This window comes from Dermacentor andersoni, chromosome 11, assembly GCF_023375885.2.
Source record: "Dermacentor andersoni chromosome 11, qqDerAnde1_hic_scaffold, whole genome shotgun sequence".
In the NCBI taxonomy this organism is placed as follows: domain Eukaryota; kingdom Metazoa; phylum Arthropoda; class Arachnida; order Ixodida; family Ixodidae; genus Dermacentor; species Dermacentor andersoni.
In genome coordinates, this window is record NC_092824.1 from 104,113,191 (window position 1) to 104,132,506 (window position 19,316).

General features: G+C 48.9%; 1 protein-coding gene across 3 annotated transcripts in view; it reads left to right on the forward strand.

The window, feature by feature from the left end:
- LOC126539214 (microtubule-associated serine/threonine-protein kinase 3-like) overlaps positions 1-19,316 on the forward strand; it is a 293,806-nt gene that overhangs the window by 48,164 nt on the left and 226,326 nt on the right. For all 3 annotated transcript variants that reach the window (XM_055075266.2, XM_050185964.3, XM_050185965.3), the window contains exon 2: positions 1,239-1,710. In XM_055075266.2, coding sequence (XP_054931241.1) covers positions 1,435-1,710 — 276 coding nt within the window. In that variant the 5' untranslated portion in view covers positions 1,239-1,434. The remainder of the gene's footprint in view (positions 1-1,238; positions 1,711-19,316) is intronic.

The window sequence follows — 19,316 nt, forward strand, 5'->3', positions numbered from 1 at the left end:
TTATAAAAAGCAAAGCTGATATTGTGTTATCGAAGATAGTTAGGTTAGACGGCCCCAACAAACACAGGAAGATGCAAGAGGCGAAAGGTGAAACTTTCTTTTGAGGGGGGGGTTCTAGTTTGAATGCATATTGTAACCGCGCAAACGACAACGGACGAAGTAGGAAACACACTGAACAAGCACAGGTCTAATTGCTTACTCGTGCATTTATTTTCCTCTCTCACTGTCAAACGTTTTGCGCGTTCACACAAGATGCGACTGTAACGCTAAACCTGAACGTGAAGGCCGGCTTGCAGTGTAACTAAATTGCATATACTGGGCTTAATCTCCAGTAATCCGAACCTATAAAAGACACGCTATGCTTCAGTCTCAGACCGATGCAGTATCCTATTGGAAACTTCTCTATGTTTGTTGATTTCGTGCCAGGAGGTTTATCAGTACAGGAGAAAACTTAAGGCCACACTTTTTTTTCTTTCTTTTTTGTAGATTTTGCGCTAAAGCCTATCGTCTTTACGTCAGTGTAACATCATGGATTTCCTTCTTTTTCTTTTTTTCTCGTATTTGGGCCATTGCAGCGCCAGTGGTAGTGCTCGAAACTTCCCAGGTTCAGTAGTCTGGTTTTTCAAAATGCGATGTATTAACGATAAAAAAAAATTAGCTAGGCCCTAGCGGACGGCGTCAAAATCTGTGACGGCGTCAAAATCTGCGAGATATACAGTGCGGCAACATTGCGGCGGCGTCGCTGCGTCTTTTTCTGGCTTCCTGGCACAGCGACCCGGTTTCTTTTTCTGTGGTCTCGCGCTACCTTACTTATAATGACTTCTCCATCTAAGAGTGTCCTTTTTAATAAATGCTCCTTTTTTATTGTGGCCGAGCAATTGACTAATACAGCTGAATTTATTGCTCTCTTTAGTGTCACCTTGATTCTGTAATGCCCAGTGTATCGTACGATATGCTTCGCTGTTTGGATACCTCAAACTTCCGCTATATTTACGGGAAACTTAACGCATAGCCGACGTAGCAGCGTTTTTGATGCGCTGGAAAAAGCTTTCAATTGTGTTTTATAGCTCGAATAGCACTTCATCGTTTCTTTTTATCCACAAATATATACTCTCGATGGCCAGAAGTAAAGGGGAACAAGTTGTTCTAATTTCCCTCGATGTGGAACTGTGGTTGGGCATCACCTCAATGCGACATCTGAATGCGACATCTGAATTTTCCTTCTCCCGTGTTCGCAGGTCGCGTCGTGACGAGGCCTTGTCTGCAGCGCGTCAAAATCGCCACGCATCCGGAGGAGGCCGCGCTAAGACCCGGCGCTTCTTGAGCCGAGTGTCTCCTCGCTTCTGAGGCGTCGTCGCGTTCGGTTCCGCGCCTGCTCGGCCGGCCGCAGGCCCGAACTCGAGGACAAGGGCGCTCGGTTGTGCCGCCAACACAATGGCCACGGCCGCAGGCGCCGGCGGTGGTGGCGGCCAGGGTCCGAACCGCGAGCAGCAGAAGCAGCAGCAGGAACGACCCGAGCCCCCTTCTAAGCGTGGACACCGCCACCAGCCGGACCCGCAGCCCGCGCAGCTGCAGCTTCAGCCTCAGCAGCAGCTGCAGCTTCAGCCTCAGCTGCAGCGGCGACGAGCCAGCATCGACGTGCCCGTCAGCTCGGACCAGCACGTGTCGAGGCCACGGAGGGCGAGCGGATGCCGCACGGCCGACTTCGGGGTGAGTGGGTGGATGTGAACCGTCCCCGTGCGCCGGTGCGTCCTTGGCAGTTGTAAGTACGCCTCCCTCCCCCCCCCCCCTTCCGCTTCGCCCGTATTGCGTGCACTGGCACTGCCGGGACAATAGATGACGCTATGGTGAAGGCACGTAAGTTATTCGCTATAGTGTAGGTGGTTGTCGCGCTCCATATAACAAGGGCTTAACACCTATTGCCGATGGTGGTAGGGCAGAGAAGTGAGCGGCTGTAAGGGGAAGTAATAATAATAATAATAGTAATAATAATAATAATAATAATAATAATAATAATAATAATAATAATAATAATATAGCAAAACAATCGAAACAGAATTTGTTATTAAAGGTTTGATAACGTCGCAGGTACCTCATTAGCATGCAAAAAGAGGTTTCGCAGTCAGAGACTGTATTGACATCCCTTGTTTGAAATCGATTATGATCGATAACAAGTCAAAGCAGCAGTATCAGAGCAGTAAAGCATAGTACATGCATAGAATAAACAGGCAGAGTACTCAAGACAGAAAATTATAACCAAAAAAGAAATGCGATAATAATTAGAGTAATAGACAAAACGTCTTACCGACGTCTGTAAGAAACGTCTTGTAGACAGCCTTGTATTCAGTAAGACTGCCCTTCTGGCTATATTAAAGTCTTGTAAACGAGTAAGATATGTTCAAGAGTGTGGTAATTGTATTACGAGGAGCATTACTTGCAGTTTAGAGCACTTGAGGTTTGGGTAGTGAAACTTGCGAATATGGAGGAGCAATTGCATACGAGATGGAGTTCGCGGCGTACGAGAATTCCCCACATGTAAAATAAATAAATAAAGAAAGAACAGAAAGAAAACGAAACACGTCGTGTGTTCAGCATACAGCTGAATTGACTTTTCTGTTCAAGTATACTGCACATTGCATTCAGCGCGGTCCAACAGGTTTTCTAATGAGAGCACTTCTGCGTCTCACGTCGCACTCAAATAATGAGGAAATTGGAGTTTGCCTCGTGCTAACGATTCCGCTTAACCGCAACGCTCTAATTGGATGTAGCTCGCAGGTCCGTCTAATTTATCCGACTTACTGCTCATTCTCAACACCGAGAACATGTGGACACTGAAAATAAAATGTGTATACGAAAACAAAAAAGAAAGTCTCTTCCAACTTCTATTTGCCTAGAACGCGCGCACGAGTTCACTTTGATGGTTCGGTCTTCAAGCGACCATTCGTTAACGAGATTCCTTTTTATTTGGTTTCTCTCGAGAACTTCTGCGCAGTTGCTTGACATATAGGAGCCCTAAAAAGCCCCCGACTTTCAGTCGTCTTTTCTTTTCTTTATTTTTTCATTTTCTGTGCCATCTTTGCCGCTGAAAGAGGCAAAAGTTAATTGCGAATTCGGAGAGCGAGGCATACTTCTTTTGTCTATAGAGATTTTACAGATTGTGTATATACTAAACCTTCTGGCTTTGTGAGTTCTATGTGCTATTTACGGGTAGAGTTAGTAGACTACTTATTTCTTCGTCTATTGCCATCCACAGCCGAAAATACTGAAGTTTGGTGAAAAATAGTGACTTTTTAAATATATTCGAGGTAACTGTGCAATAAGAAAATCACAGGCTTTGTTCTGTAGGAACACTGTAAATAGTCACTAATCTTTACAGTCACAGGAAGAATGATCTTCGCCACGGACGAAATTTTCATGAAAGAAAATAGTCTTGAAGATCTTATTAAATGTTTACGGAACGGTTTCGGAAATTTTTGGTTGCCATCATGTCTTGGCTACACTAGAGGGGTGGTGCTTCCTCTAGTAAGTCGGAGTAAACGAACGGTTCCGAAATTCGGCCTCCGAAAAATCGGTAGGTGGGCGTTTTTGTATGCTTTTGAATATGATCGAGTCAAAAGAAACATTGTAAAACAAAACGGTGTCACCGCGAGCGTCGTAAAGTTGCTCTAAATAGTCTGGTATTTTGCGACGAAGCTGTAAAAGTTCGCAGACAAAGGCGTGGCGTTGTTTGGTGAGCTTCCACTCATTAGTCGACGAAATTTACTTGGCCAATTATGGTCTACGAACTGTTTGTATGGGTTATGTATACAGGGCCGGGTTTCCCAACTAACTTTAGTCCAACTGGTAGCTAAAGTTTAGCCGAAATCACGCCTGCCGAATTGCCATGTTTCCCTCTTTTTCTTCAAAGTTTATGAATTTGGTCACCATTTTACATTTTCACGAACATTCCGTCGGGTATTGCGAGAAATAAACTCTGTTCTCGAAAATGTTTCGCTCGTCGATCACCGCACTTTCCTCTGAGAGTCTCCTGATGGTCGATTTCCTTCTCCGAGATTGATGCTGCTCTCGTGCAGCGTCTATGAAGGTAAATTATTCTTAAGAGCGCTCGTACGTGTCCTGCAAGAAAGCGTGCGCTGCGGGCAAGCTTTAAAAAAAAAAAAAAAAAAGAGAGAAATTGGCGCGGTCCTCCTCTCCACCTTTTTCGGTGTCGTGTCCGCTGAAATTTTTAGGAATCTTAAATTTCGCAGGTACGCGAGAGCGTCGAAAAAAAAAAAGAAATTGATATGGCAAGTCGGTGTACCATGCACTGCTATACTTCGGCCAGGTCCGGCCGTGGGCTATCTCTGTAGATGCGCCTAACTCGCTATGGAACTTCGGCGTTTTGGGTTCCGGTGAGAAGCGACAAGAGGCGGGGCTATAAGAGCGGCATCTGAATATTTTGTATGTGAGCCACACTATGCGAGATCTCTCCTTCATTTACCCACTTTCCCCAAGTAGGCCTCGAGCCGTCTTTTAAATATCTTATTTCCTATATATACTGAACTATTCCCCTCCAACGAGGCGCGGAATAGCCACAAAAGACTTCATACGGCGTAGAGTATTAAAACAGAAGTACAAAAAAAAAAAAAAAAGGAGAAAGAACGGCGCCTCAAGGGAAACGTGCCACCAGTAGTACCCACGGGGCTCTCGTCAGCATATGGCGAGCCTCGTGCAAAATGAAAGCGCTGAATACCAGAAGCGCCAGATCCGGACGGAGCTGATGGCCTGGCGCTTTACGATCGTGCAAATGCTCGTTTCTTTTCTTGCTTTCCTTTGTTTTTCTTGTTTTCTTTTTTTCTTTTGCCGGGAAACTGGAACGAGTTATTGAAAAGCGTTCTGCAACTGGGTGCCTCTGTGTGCATACTTTACCTCTAGGATCGGCCAAAACGACGTGCAGCGGCGAAGCGAGGAGGTTTCGCTCGCAAACGTCGTGGGGCGTCTGTTGCCCCTGCTTGTTGCAGAGCGTTGCAGAAGGCGTTAGCGTTGCAGAAGGCGTTAACGTTGCAGAAGGCGTTAACGTTGCAGAAGGCGCTAGTGTCTGTGCACGGAGCTGCGAATAAGTTCAGCGTCAGCGAGCACAGGGGTGACGGATAATACGCTAGTTTTCCAATAAATTTTGTCCCGCTCACTTCAAGCTTCTTGGCAAGAGGTGAAGTTCAAAACATGGCGTCGATGACGTGTTTCCTGCTTTGCGATTGCCGTTGGCGCATGCGCCCTGCAAAAGCGTAACCTCCGAGCTTGGTTTATGCTGCTCGAAAGGAACCATCGCTTGGGGCCATATTTTTTTTAAACAAGAGCAGTAAGAGCGCTACCGGAATTCTGGGTGCTATATTTTAAAGAAAACAATGGCAAAGTGAATGCAGCTTTTAAAAGTACATGCACTGTTCATCAGTTTGTCGAAATTTTTTTCAGGCGCTGAAGAAGCTAGAACACAAAGCTAAACTGCACTCTTGAATGTTCCCTCGGCAACAGAAGAAAGACGAAATAAATTAAACAAAAGGTAATGCTTACAATGAGAGGAGGCGTACGTAGAATTGACGCAAAAAGCGGAAGATAGTAGACGACGCCATGTTGAAGTCCCCGCATCAGCTATTCTTGACGTCACGGACTCTGTGGGCGTCTGCTCAGGACTGTGCAGTTGATTTCTTATCGATAAATTGAGAATAGACTGCGTCCTATATGAATCAAAGGCCCAATGCAGGAAAGCGACCCAATCGCGCGCGAAGCTACAGATTGAAATCCCTGACGTCACAATGACGTTCCGATGTTGGCAAGAAATTCAAGGTGGAGGAGAATTCCGACCTTTATTTTACTTCGCTAGCAACCAACCCCCTTTCCCGCTAAATAAACACACATGGACTTTTTTTTTTTTTTTTGAAATGGTGCTATTCCAAACTAAACTGCGTCTGGTGCTTGCTTATAATAAGAATTGTGAGTATCTTGCTTTAAAGAATTTCTCTCGGTGGACTGATCGTTGGGCCGCCGCTGTTTATAACACACTCTACCGCTAGGCATTGGCTAGAATCGTTTAATTAGGAATTACGGATATGCGACATTGCTTACTTAATTCGTCGTATCTCGTTGCTGCTCTTCCCGTTTCACAACTCTCCTCTATAACGTCCTCGCACGAGCGTCGAAGCTAACGTAAATAAATAACTAGTTTGTCTTGCATCGTAACATGTTGCGGACAAAAAAAAAGCGAAAGAAAAAAAGAACACACAAACAAGAAGAGCGCGTCATTACCTGTTTTGTTTGCGTGTTGTGGCCATCAGATTTCGCTAACTTATGTAAGAAGAAAAAAAAAATCTTCGCATGTATGAAGCAGTCGTAGGAGTTCACGCGCACAGTTGTTCCAGGAAGCCGGAAAAAAAAAAAAAAAATGTGCGCCTTGCCGTGCGTGTGTGGTGCTTCCGGCGATATCGGTGGCCACCGCTACCGGAAACCGACAAGCGTGCTCTCTAAGGGAAGCGCATTTCAATGCCCCCCTCCCGTACGTAGCTCGACGCTCTCCAAACTCTCCCGTGGCTTCGCCGCCTCCCGACTTTCCGCGGGCGTGTTTTGGTTGGGCCGAAGCCGTCGGCACTTCGCGCCCCGTGTCAACAGATATCCGCGCGCAGCACCCGCGACATCTGCGTATACGGCGTAACCGGCATACCCATACGGCGTAACCGGCATACGGCATACCCTTAGCTTCTCCCGATGTCTACAACCAGTGCGGCCGCAGCTACCGACTTTCTGTCTTCGAATGTTTAGTTATTCAGTGAGAAAGATTCGGAATCTGCCGAGTTTTGCCGTATTTCAGAAGAATTTATTATTAAATTATGCGGTTTTACGTGCCAAAACCACTTTCTGATTATGAGGCACGCCGTAGTGGAGGACTCCGGAAATTACGACCACCTGGGGTTCTTTAACGGGCACCTAAATATAAGTACACGGGTGTTTTCGCCCCCATCGAAATGCGGCCGCCGTGGCCGGGATTCGATCCCGCGACCTCGTGCTCAGCAGCCCAACACCATTGCCACTGAGCAACCACGGCGGGTACAATTTCAGAAGAAGAGACAGCGAAATTAACGTTCTCTTTAATTTTATGTTTCATTTTATTTATTTATTTATTTATTTATTTATTTATTTACATACTTCCAATCACAATAGGAACTATTGCAGGAGAGCAAAACAAACTTGAAAGAAAGCAATTACAGATGAAAGAATGTGTCAGTGGGCGGTTGCTGATTTTATACGATATTATTTGGGTTTTCTGACACCTTCTGCGAAATCTGCTACTATTTCAATAGGTCACTGGTAGTGCGCGATCTGTTTTTACTGTGCACGAGCAGTATGACCTGTTCTTTTCTTTCTTTCGGGGGTGGGGAGGGGGGTTTGGTTAAGGGCTTAAGCATAGCCCAAAGTACAGTGAACACTTTCAGACTTCAGGTACCAAATGTTGAGTCACGTGGGGCCCTTCCAAATCTGTTTTGAATATTGAAATGAGCCGTCCTTTGTAATAGTTGTAGTGTTCGACATACGAGGCTTGCCCTGTAAATTTTCAAGCCAACCACCTAGCCAAGAATTTCAGAGGCCATTGTATTCGTGTCACTACTGCAAAGACGGCACATTGTACAACTCGCGTTATAACGAGCGCTGGATCAGTGCCGGCGAGAACTTGGTTTAAATTACTTCTTTTGCCAGCATAAAAGTGCGCCGATATTTCACTGAATAAGAAATACTGATGTCTTGTTTATGACCTGTGGCGGCACTGCGTGTAACCCTTTACGGATTACTGAGTTCTGGTAACCGAGTTATCGGAGTCGCGGACGGCTGCACAGCAACGCTGGTCGCGCCACCTTCGGACGCTTTCTCCAACTACGGTGTGCTTCAAAACGTTTGTGTGCGGCGAGTGTTCTTGTGCAAGAAAGAAACGCAGAAACAACTGCATGTGAACAATGGCGTAACTGCGAACGCTTTACACCAGCACTTACTTACGATAGGGTAGGTAGCTATATGGATGAACTCCACCCACCTTGGAGGCATATCCAAACAAAAAAACCTGCGCAGCTCCCGAACGCAGCGCACTCTAATACCACCATCGGTCACGCATTTCTTTAGCGGAGTCTATTAGGTCACACCCTCCCTATTTTCTATCACCTTTTACTTCCCACTCCCTCTCCCCTGACGACGCTTCGCCGTGCTCCCTCACCGTTTGCAGAATCAAGCGTCTTTTCTTTCTTTATATCACTGTGATCATCAACAGCAGCATCATTTCTTTAGGCGTACTTCACCAACTTTGGACCTATCTAACCGAGAAAACTCGAGGTGGATTGAGCGTACACGAGCACGTCACGATGCGAACGGAACGGCACGTTTGGAAGAGTTGCAATGTGTGTAGAGAAACGCCACATCGATCGACGAGAGCACGCGAGGTCGCCGGCGAGGCGCGCATGCGCACATGTCGAGGCGTCACGCGATCATCACATTCTAACTTATAAGTATGTTGTCGCGTACTTTTCGAGAGTGTTAGGTGCGGCGCTCTGGCCTAGTTTCTTCTTTTCGGTCATCGTACTTCTACCGGCTTCCTACGTACAGAGTATGGCCGACCAGAGGTAGAAGGACTCCTGTTCTCCCCTTATCCTAGGAAGTAGGATGACCTATTTTAGGAAGAGGATAACAGCCGCGGTATAGCTGAAGCACCGCCCACGTTATATGCGGAAGGAGACGCGGTTCGTCCCCCACCTGCGGCAACTTATCTTTTCCTCCACTTTCAAATCAGTGAAAGTTAACTTTTTTATTCTGTGGAGGTACACATTGAAGAAGTGTGAAGAAGGAAGCTGTTTTTAAAAATGCATTTTTGGAACAGGTTGACTAGTTCGCTTCACGATTAGCAGACTTTAAAAAAGTTGAGCCCCTCCGCTCCCCTTATTCTTTTCGCTCATCTCTGCTTATACTTCTTTTGCTACTGTCTCTGTTGTTTGTTTGTTTGTTTGTTTGTTTGTTTGTTTGTTTGTTTGCTGACATGTGGTGAACCCGTTCTTCTATACTACTAATTCACAGTCGGCTATCGACGCTGCATATAGCTTTCGCTGCATTGCACGAGTGTAGTCAGGTGCAGTATACGCACGCCGCAGTGCGTTGATGCTTCGCCCTCGATCGCTTCCGCTGACGAGCGAGGGGCATGCAAATTTCGATCGCCGCGTTACGCGAGCACGCGTCGGGGTTCTCGAGTCGGCCCGGGTCGGGCTTCCCCCTCCCCCCACCCCCGTTTGCCGAGCGCGCGACGTGGGCTTCCGGCGTTTATATTATCGCTGACGCCCCCGCCGCCGTCTTCATCACGGGGGGGGGGTGCGCTGTGGCTTCGACGTTATCTGCCGTCGCCCGGTCTGTCTCCGACACAGCCCCGACGATCGAAGTGTGGTCAGTGTCATTTTTTTTTCTTTAATGCGTTCGCATTAGGAGAGTTTAAGCTGTAAAAAGAAAGTGTATGCGTGTGAACTGTGGGAAACCAGTCACGTGGTTACACACACACACGCACACTATATATATATATATATTGTAAGCACTATTAACGTACTTCGTCGTTTTCATTTGTACATAGCCATCATCATCTTCACTGTTCTTCGACTTCTTCGCGCGTGAGCTGGGGGCGTTGCCTTTGGTGGAATAAACAGCGCTGGACAACTTGATCGGTCTCGGTATTATAAAGTGGTGGAGGTACGTCAAGATCCCGACGTCCTCTCGCGTTCCCGTCCTCCCTGGAGCTCCGTTCCGGTCGCCGCCTGCACCCGACTACCCCTACAACAATGGACACTTCCGACCCCGGCCCTTCCGGCGCCTCAAACCCTACCACACAGACGACCCCACCTGCGGCGCCCTCTTGGACTGTGACGAGCCCTCAGCGCGATCCCCCTGTCTTTGCGGGACTCCGCGGTGATGACGTAGACGATTGGATCGACCACTACGACCGCGTGAGTTCTTGTAACAAGTGGAACGACACCCAGAAATTGAGGCACGTCGCCTTCTACTTGACCGGTGTTGCAAAGACGTGGTATTTCAACCACGAAACCGACATCGCGGATTGGACCACGTTTACCTCGAAGCTGCGGCAAATCTTCGCTTCCTCGTCTGGCCGTGCAGAAGTCGCCAAACAGAAGCTGGGAACGCGCCGCCAACTTCCCCAAGAGTCTTACACCTCATACATAGAGGATGTCTTGGCTCTGTGCCGCCGTGCGAATCCTAGCATGACGGAAGCCGAACGCGTTCGCCACATCTTAAAAGGCATTGGGCCTGTCGCGTTCAACGCCTTAATCGTGCAAAATCCGGCTTCTGTCCAAGACATCACTTCAACGTGTCAACGCCTCGACGAGCTGCAGTCTATTCGTCTTCCACATGACAGCAGCGATCCTCAGGTTGCTCATTCTCCAGATCTACGTGCTCTTATCCGCACCATCATCCGCGAGGAGCTTCAACTACAAGACCTAAAGCGTCCCCCTGCTGCCTGCGCACCAACCCCCACCTTCGACTTGCGCGAGGTCGTAAAGCAGGAGTTGACAGCGATGACTACACCCACGACGCATCTTGCTCCGGTAGCGCGCTCCACCCCTACCTACGCGGATGTTGTTTCGCTACCCACCCCTACCGTGACTTCCGTGCCTACTGGCGTTTCCTATGACCATTTGGCTTCGATGGGAACCAGAGCACTTGCTGCGCCATCGTACCCTCAGTGGCGTCCACCTCGTCCGGTTTGTTTTTACTGTGGCATACGCGGCCATATATCTCGCTTCTGCCGCCGGCGCCAGCAGGATGAAAGGCGAGGCTATGCTGAGCACGAAAGAGACCGCACTCGCCGATCAGACGACTACTATCCCGGACCGCACTCATTCCCTCAACAGCGTTCTCCGTCTCCACCAGCTGCTCCCAATCTGCCTCATAGTTCCCGTTCGGCCAGACGTCGTTCTCCATCCCCTTACCGGCGCTCTACATCACCACTTCGTCCCACTTCCCATTTTGTCGACCAGCACTCGGAAAACTAACTGTTGCAGTTTTTGGAGGGGAAACTGCTTCTTATCGGTCTTCAAAAATTCCTCCTGTTCGCCCGGCCAACATGCTTTCTGTGACTGTCGAAGGTGTTCCCGCATCAGCTCTCATCGATACCGGTGCCGCCGTTTCTGTTCTTCGGAGTGATCTGTGTTCCCGGCTCCGTAAAGTAAAAACGCCTTATCTTGGACCTATTTTGCGTGGCGCTAATAATGCATTCATTCACCCTGACGGACAGTGTACTGCTCGTGTTCTCATCGACGGCATACGCCACCACATCGAGTTTATCATCCTTCCAACGTGTATCCATGAACTTATACTTGGTTGGGACTTCCTACATTCTGCTTCAGCCGTCATTTCATGTAGAGAAGAAGTTGTCCACATCACAGATACAGAGCTTGAACCTGTTGCGGACTCTTCACTTTCATGCGTGAACTTGGTCCTCGCTTCAGACTACGTCCTGCGTCCTGGTCACGAAGACGTTGTAGCCGTAACGTCCAGTCAGATCGCCGACGGAGACGCCCTAGTCGCCCCTTCTTCCCGCTGTACTTCTCGCGGAATTCTCATTGCCACCTGTCTCGTCCGGTTTTCACGCGGCCGCGCCCTTCTGTCTGCTTGCAACACGACCCCAGATCCTGTGATGCTGCCCAAAGGGATGACTGTGGCAACCCTCGCCGACACTCAACCAATCTCTCTAGTCACGCTTTGCCCTTCTTCATCGCCAGCACCAACCTCAGGTTTGGATGATTCTTTCCCTCCTCCAGCCGTTCTTGGTTCTGACCTAACAGCCGCGCAGTCCGAAGCCTTAATGGTGGTCTTGGCAAAACACAAAGCCTGTTTCGATAGCTGTTCCTCTGTGTTGAGCCAAACTCCTGCGGCTACACACCGTATCGAAACCGAAGGTTCCGCTATAATACGACGACGCCCCTATCGTGTATCGCCGTCCGAACGAAAGGTCATTGAACAACAGGTCGCTGACATGCTTGCGCGGAAGATAATACGACCTTCATCTAGCCCATGGGCGTCTCCCGTGGTCCTGGTAAAGAAGAAAGATGGCTCAGTTCGCTTTTGCGTGGATTATCGAGCGCTCAATAAGATCACACGCAAGGACGTATATCCAATACCTCGAATTGACGACGCTTTGGACACACTACAAGGGGCGGAGTATTTCTCCAGCATTGATCTTCGATCAGGATATTGGCAAATTCCGATGAACGAGACTGACAAAGAAAAGACCGCATTCGCTACACCGGATGGCCTTTATGAATTTAACGTGATGCCTTTTGGCCTTTGCAATGCTCCTGCCACATTTGAGCGCATGATAGACAACGTACTTCGTGGTCTAAAATGGAAGACATGCCTCTGTTATCTGGACGATATTGTCATCTTTTCGTCTGACTTCAGCCAACATCTTCAACGATTAGACGAAGTTCTCAAGTGCCTTGCGAATGCTGGTCTCCAGATCAATACAAAAAAATGCAAATTTGCAACCAAAACAATAAAAGTATTGGGTCACGTCGTCTCAAAAGATGGCATCCAGCCTGACCCCGACAAGATTAGTGCCGTTCTTCAGTTTCCTCGCCCCCAGCAACAGAAAGATCTACGTAGTTTCCTCGGCTTGGCGTCATATTTTCGTAGGTTTATACGCAACTTCGCAGCAATAGCAGCTCCTCTACACAAGCTACTGGTTACCGGTGCCTCTTTCACGTGGACTAGCGACTGCGAGTCGGCTTTTCAAGCTCTTAAGCGGCATCTTACTTCCGGACCAGTGCTTCGCCACTTCGATAATCGTGCCCCCACCATACTCCATACTGACGCAAGCGCACAAGGTATTGGCGCAGTACTTCTGCAACGTAATACAGCATCTAAAGAGCAAGTCATAGCATATGCCAGCCGAACACTTTCTCCAGCTGAGCGGAACTACACCATTACAGAGCAAGAGTGCCTGGCTATCGTTTGGTCGATTCAGAAATTTCGCCCATACCTTTACGGCCGCCACTTCACCATCGTCACCGACCATCATGCTCTGTGTTGGCTGTCATCAATGAAAAACATGTCAGGACGCTTAGGACGCTGGATACTCCGCTTGCAGGAATATGACTTCACTATAACGTACAAGTCTGGAAAACACCATCATGATGCAGACGCATTGTCTCGCTGCCCACTCTCACTCCCTCCAGGTAACGCGCCGTCGTCTTCCCAACCACGTCGTTCCGATGCTACGCCTGCCTCTCACCAACTCTCGATAACATCCCTGGACCAAGTTACGCTTTCATCACGCTCTGATTTCGTCTCGCTTCAGCGGGCCGACTCCTACTGTCGAGCTCTCATGGATCGCCTTAGTGGGTTCGCCGAACCGCCCAACAGCCGCTTGCGACGCCAACTTCGACAATTCCGCCTTCAAGGTGGCGTGCTACACCGCTACATTTACCACCCAACAGGTCACCGGTGGGTCCCAGTTCTACCTCGCTGCCTTCGTTTGCGGGTATTAGAGGCACTTCACGACGATGTATCGGCTGGCCACTTAGGCTTCCACAAGACATACGACCGCATAAAGACCCGCTGCTTCTGGCCTGGCCTATCCTCAACGGTGGCCAAATACATTGCCTCTTGTGCGTCATGTCAGCACCGCAAACGCTCGACATCCCCTCCTGCCGGTTTACTACAACCTCTCCCTTGCCCGGACGCACCTTTTGAATTTGTTGGCATTGATTTATATGGTCCCTTGCCGTTGACACCCTCCGGTCACCGTTGGATTGTCACTTCGGTCGACCATTTAACAAGATATGCCGAGACTGCCCCTCTGCGATCCGGCACCGCTTCTGAGGTCGCCGACTTTTTCTTGCGCGCCATCGTCTTGCGCCATGGGGCTCCTCGCGTTCTTCTCAGTGACCGTGGCAAGGCGTTCATTTCACAAGTCCTCGAGGAAGTTCTTCGAGCCACTAATACCGTCCACAAATCTACGTCCACTTATCATCCGCAAACCAATGGCCTTACTGAGCGCTTCCACCGTACGCTGTCTGACATGATTTCCATGTACATCCGTCCTGACCACACTGACTGGGATAAAATTCTTCCTTTTGTGACATTCGCATATAACACTGCTATTCAACGAACTACCGGCTACAGCCCTTTCTTCCTTGTGTATGGACGATCTCCTTCCACCATATTCGACAGAGAACTATTTTTCGCACCTTCTTCGCCTAACGCGTCGCTTCCGGAAGATTTCGCTGCCCGAGTTGCACATTGCCGTCAAATCGCCCGGCAAAGCACAGAAGCTACCCAAGCTGAGCGCAAGCGTTACTGCGACAACAAACGCCGTGACCTACGTTTTCACCCTGGAGACCAAGTCCTGCTTTGGACTCCAGTCCGCACCCCAGGCCTCTGTGAGAAGTTCCTTCCACGCTACATTGGCCCATACACCGTTGTGCAGCAAACATCTGCAGTGAACTATCTCGTTCGCCCAGTACACTCCGTCACTGACCGGCGCCGCCGGAATGCTGAAATTGTTCACGTCTCGCGGATGAAGCCCTTCACTCCCCGTTTAGATAATCTCTAATCTGCGGCCAGGCTGGCCGCTTCCATGACGGGGGGAAGTTAGTGTAAGCACTATTAACGTACTTCGTCGTTTTCATTTGTACATAGCCATCATCATCTTCACTGTTCTTCGACTTCTTCGCGCGTGAGCTGGGGGCGTTGCCTTTGGTGGAATAAACAGCGCTGGACAACTTGATCGGTCTCGGTATTATAATATATATATATATATATATATATATATATATATATATATATATATATATATATATATATATATATATATATATATATATATATATATAAGAGGCAGAACGTGTGTCGCGTGAGCTCTTGAACAACACTTTGCAATGTTGTGAACGCCATTTACATCATAGATCCGGGGCCTCTCAAACACGTGCAACGCAGTGCTAACGCATTTCTCTCGCGTTAAATTGCCACAGTTTTCTTTTTTAGTTTGTTTATTTGAGACGCGCACTACAGACGCATACAGCAGTCTCGGGGTGCACCTAAAGGAAACGGTTTTCCCGACCCGGCCGCATGGGCCACATACATTTCACACTGTATTATATGCACGATCCGGCCGGAAATCGCGAGGCGCGACAAGTATCCACGAAATGCAGAAATACGACGGAGACAACTCACATTAGGTTTGTGAGCTGTGGCAGAACATCGTCTGAGAGTTTTAAATCGGCGCTCGCGATACGCGCACTCACTAAACATTTTGTTTCCTTTGTTTTTTCTTCTTTAAGAACCAAGCTTTCTTCGCCCCCTCCTCCGGAGATTGGCGTTCGTCCTCATTTCCTCGCCTATAGTAGGCAGCAAGTTGGGCTGCTTGATATTCACTGAGGTGACTGTTTGGGCAAGTTGGTAGGACACGAATACAGCTTTTTTTTTTTTTGCCCCCAAGGCGAGGACAGAGAAGAGGCTGAGACGCACAACTGCACCGTGCTCGTGTGTCTCGGCCTCTTCTCTGTCCTCGTCTCGCGCCCTAAAGAAAAAGCTGCATTCTGCTTGATATGTTCCCCCGGGCGTGTCCCACAGGGCACTTCCAATAGACAACTGGGCCCACTGGGTATCCACCCATTCTCGGCCGTGTCCCCCCAAAATGAGTACGTGCTACCGTGACAGGGTGGGCATAAATGCCTTAAGTATATTTACATATCTGCCGTGCATGCGTTAATTTATTTACATATCTGACGTGTGTGTGAGAATTAGTTATTCTTTAGATCCGACGGTTAACACTTAAGCGGTAAGAAGCGTAGGGCGCAAGTACAAAAAAAAAAAGCGAACGTGTAATTCGACGTTCTGGCCTGGGGGAAACCGGCCTCTGACTTGGCAAATGCCGTTCTCCAGTCTGTGTGTTCCAGCTGTGCGTATCCAATGTTGGCTTTGTAATATGCCGCTCTGCTTCACAAATATGCAAAGCCCGAGGGGTAAGGCGAATAAATAACGCGCACCCCCTTTGGACGTGAAAGTGCATTTCGCTTTAAACACGCGTCGCGTTTCTGCGCGGGCGTTATTGCGCCGGGAGATAGAGTATTTTACGTACTCTGGTTCTCGGGAACGATCATGCCTGCCCAGACGACGCATTCGATATTATAGTCTTGCGATTTTCGCACTTTGCGCTGTCAGCCGATCGAAGGCGCGCTTTGATTTCTTTTCTCTCTCTCTTTCTATCTCTCTCTGTTGTGACCTTTTCTCTGCATCGTATACCGGCTTTGTCCTGGTGAACCGTGTATAGTGCTTTTCAGCGCAGCGGAACACTTTCAGCAGTGTATAGTAAAAATATGCGAGGAATGCCGGCTTCCCGGTGCATATTTGCATTCACTCGCTGCAGGCTTACATTGTCGCTTTCGTTTTATTTTTATTCATTCATTTATTTTTCTTCAAGTGAGCGTGACTGTGAATCCGAAGCAGCGCAGTATATGTAAGCCTGGAAAACTGCGTTTCAGTGTCTTTCTTGCGTTGAACCCCCCTCGGGCAACGTGAAAATGGAGCACCCAAATTGCTTTCGCCTAAAGGCTGTCTCAATGCAGAGAGCCTCTCGTAAAAGTGCTCTGTCATTCTAGATATTGTCACGTTGTACAGTGGCGGTGAAGGAAGGACGGGTAACTTCGAGAACTTCAGTTGGAAATGTGAACTCTTTATTCCGCGTAACCTAGCTGTGCCCAGAAACGCGTGGTAACGCTCGAATCACAAACTGTAGCGGCGAGCGCATGGTCGCCAGTATAGTGGAATCTGAAGTGACTTGTCAATTCCGTCGGCTATTCATACATATGTATCAACGTACACCACACAAACTCGTGTATGGGCCGCGCTTTCTCTCTCTTTTTTTTATCGCGTCCTTGGGGAGGCGCGGTCCTCGGTTCAGTTTTTCCGGTCGTGCGTAATCCACGTGATCATTCGGTACCAAAAGATCGAACGCTTTTTGTTTCATAACGTTAATACTAATGTTCATGTTTCACGCATGCGCATCACGCGCCCCGGGTGTCCGTCTGGAGTAGGCTCACCGGTGTCACTGTGGCTCCGGCCTGGCCAGTTCGGCTGCACACTCGTGGATACAGTCGCCCCGTGTGGCATATTACATATAAGCTCGTACGTTCAAAGCTTTCTACAACAACGTCCGATGGCGCCGCAGTCCACGGGTTATAGGAATCAGTTGCAACGACTATTTTAAACGTACGGCGTTAGCTTTGCCTCGCTCGTTCTTCGGTTTCCTGTCGTCCGTCGCCGTCCGCAGCGCACACATTGCAAGTGCGCCAGAAGGCGCTTCCACCAATGGAAGTTCGGTCACGTGACGAAAGGCTCGGTTCTCTGCAATGCCACCAGGTGGTGTTGCCCTCCGCGGATCGCCGGTGGCGGAGCCGATCGTCGAACCCGCGGTATATCGTCGAAGTATTTTGTTCACATCTTTGCACACTCTCAAGTCAAGGGTTATCGCTTTTACACGACTGTTACACGAGTGCGGCCCTTAGTCGAGTTCATACGGTACATTCCAAAGTAAGTACTGGTGCCCGCTCGCGTTCGAAAAAGATATGCAACAGTACACAACACGAGGCTATCATCTCGGAGAGCTATAGTTGGCTTTGGCACGATAGAAGTGTGTACGTGGGATTGCGGCCTATTTATTGACGTGGCATAATCGCACGTACACTTCTATTATAGCATTGGGCTACTATGCAGGGGGACTGAAGTTCGATTTCATCATCGGGCACGTAATTAATTTTTTGTTTTCTTAGGTGGGTGCTATTTGACATGCCAGCAGCACCCAGCAGCCACGGCCACGAAACTCCGGGAGGATTCACAAAAAAAAAAAAAGGATCTTCACTTTCGTAATGTACTAACAGATAGTAAACTACCGAGCCAGTGAATATGTCTAACTGTAAATGGGCATAAACCGTCCGTGTAATTGAACCGTAACCGAATGAGTGAGAGGATAAGCGAGCGCAAGAACGAACGAAGGGAAAGAAAGAACTCACGAACGAGACGCACGCATACTAATAATAATAATACAAACAAAGCCAGAGGGGGCGAACGAACGAGCGTGCGCGGGACGTACGAACGCTTGCAGTTCGTGTTTTGTTTCTCTTTCACGAACAGTGCGGCCAACTTTCTCCATACTGTGCGCGCGTATATATACAGCTTCTTCGCCGACGACCTCGAGATTGGATCTTGTAAAGAATTCCTTTACAACCGGCTCAGGGCTCCCCCCCCTCCTCCTCCTCCCCCGTCCCGTATGTATGCCCGTCGCTTCTTCGGCGAAGGCCAATCTCTGTACGTTCTGCGCGTTGACTCACACAAGCGTTAGTGCTGCTGGTGCATTCGGTGGTGGGAGAAATGAGAGAACCGTCGCAGCCTTTGCTAAGAGAGAGAGAGAGAGACGGAGGGAGGGAGAAAAGCGATACAGAGAATAGAGGTGGCGTGATAGTAACCCGCGCTGCCGGAGTTCGCGTACAGACATTTTCCGGCGCGGACGTCTCCTTTGCGCAATCTCCGGATGTCGACAGGCCGTTGTGCCCCGGAGGAGCGCGACTCTGCCTGCCAGACTTCTAGATTACCCTTGCGCGCTGACCTTCGACGGGGCAGGGTTGTGTCGGTCGGGCCCCTTCTACAGCTGACGCTTTATCGTAGCGACACATAGGACGCGTCGCGCGATGAGGTGACAGGGTGGTGAAACATACAGGAACACGTGCGAGAAGGACGAACAGGAGCAAAACGGTATATCGCAGTCCGTTGTGCTATGCTGTACTCGTTCCCCAGCCGTGATTCCGTTTCCCGTGGCGACGTTGGGGCGCGCGGTGGAACAGGGGTAAGAGAATTGCCCCGACGATAGCTCGGTACAACGAATGGGTGGATGTAATGAAATTGACGCAGCTTTGATTCGTTCAAAAGCCCCACCCCGAAACTTTTTGCTTAATGAGGCCAAAGGTGTTTTCAGGGGTTGTCTGCAGCCTGTCTGCACCGTCCGCTGCATCAATGAATAAATGAATTTTGCAAAAGGTGTGGCAGCGCACTTCGAAACCACTGGCATAACGAAAAACGGATGGCCCCTTCCGTCGTGGCTGCAGCCAAGTGCTGCAACCAAGGGAAATACTTAGAGTGAGTTAGAGGGAGAGAGTATCAAAGGAAAAATTTAAAAAAAGACGAATTGTTTTTGTTTGGGCCGCATCAACAGTAGAGCATTCCCTTCTGCCCTAGGTCACCCCTTTCCCACT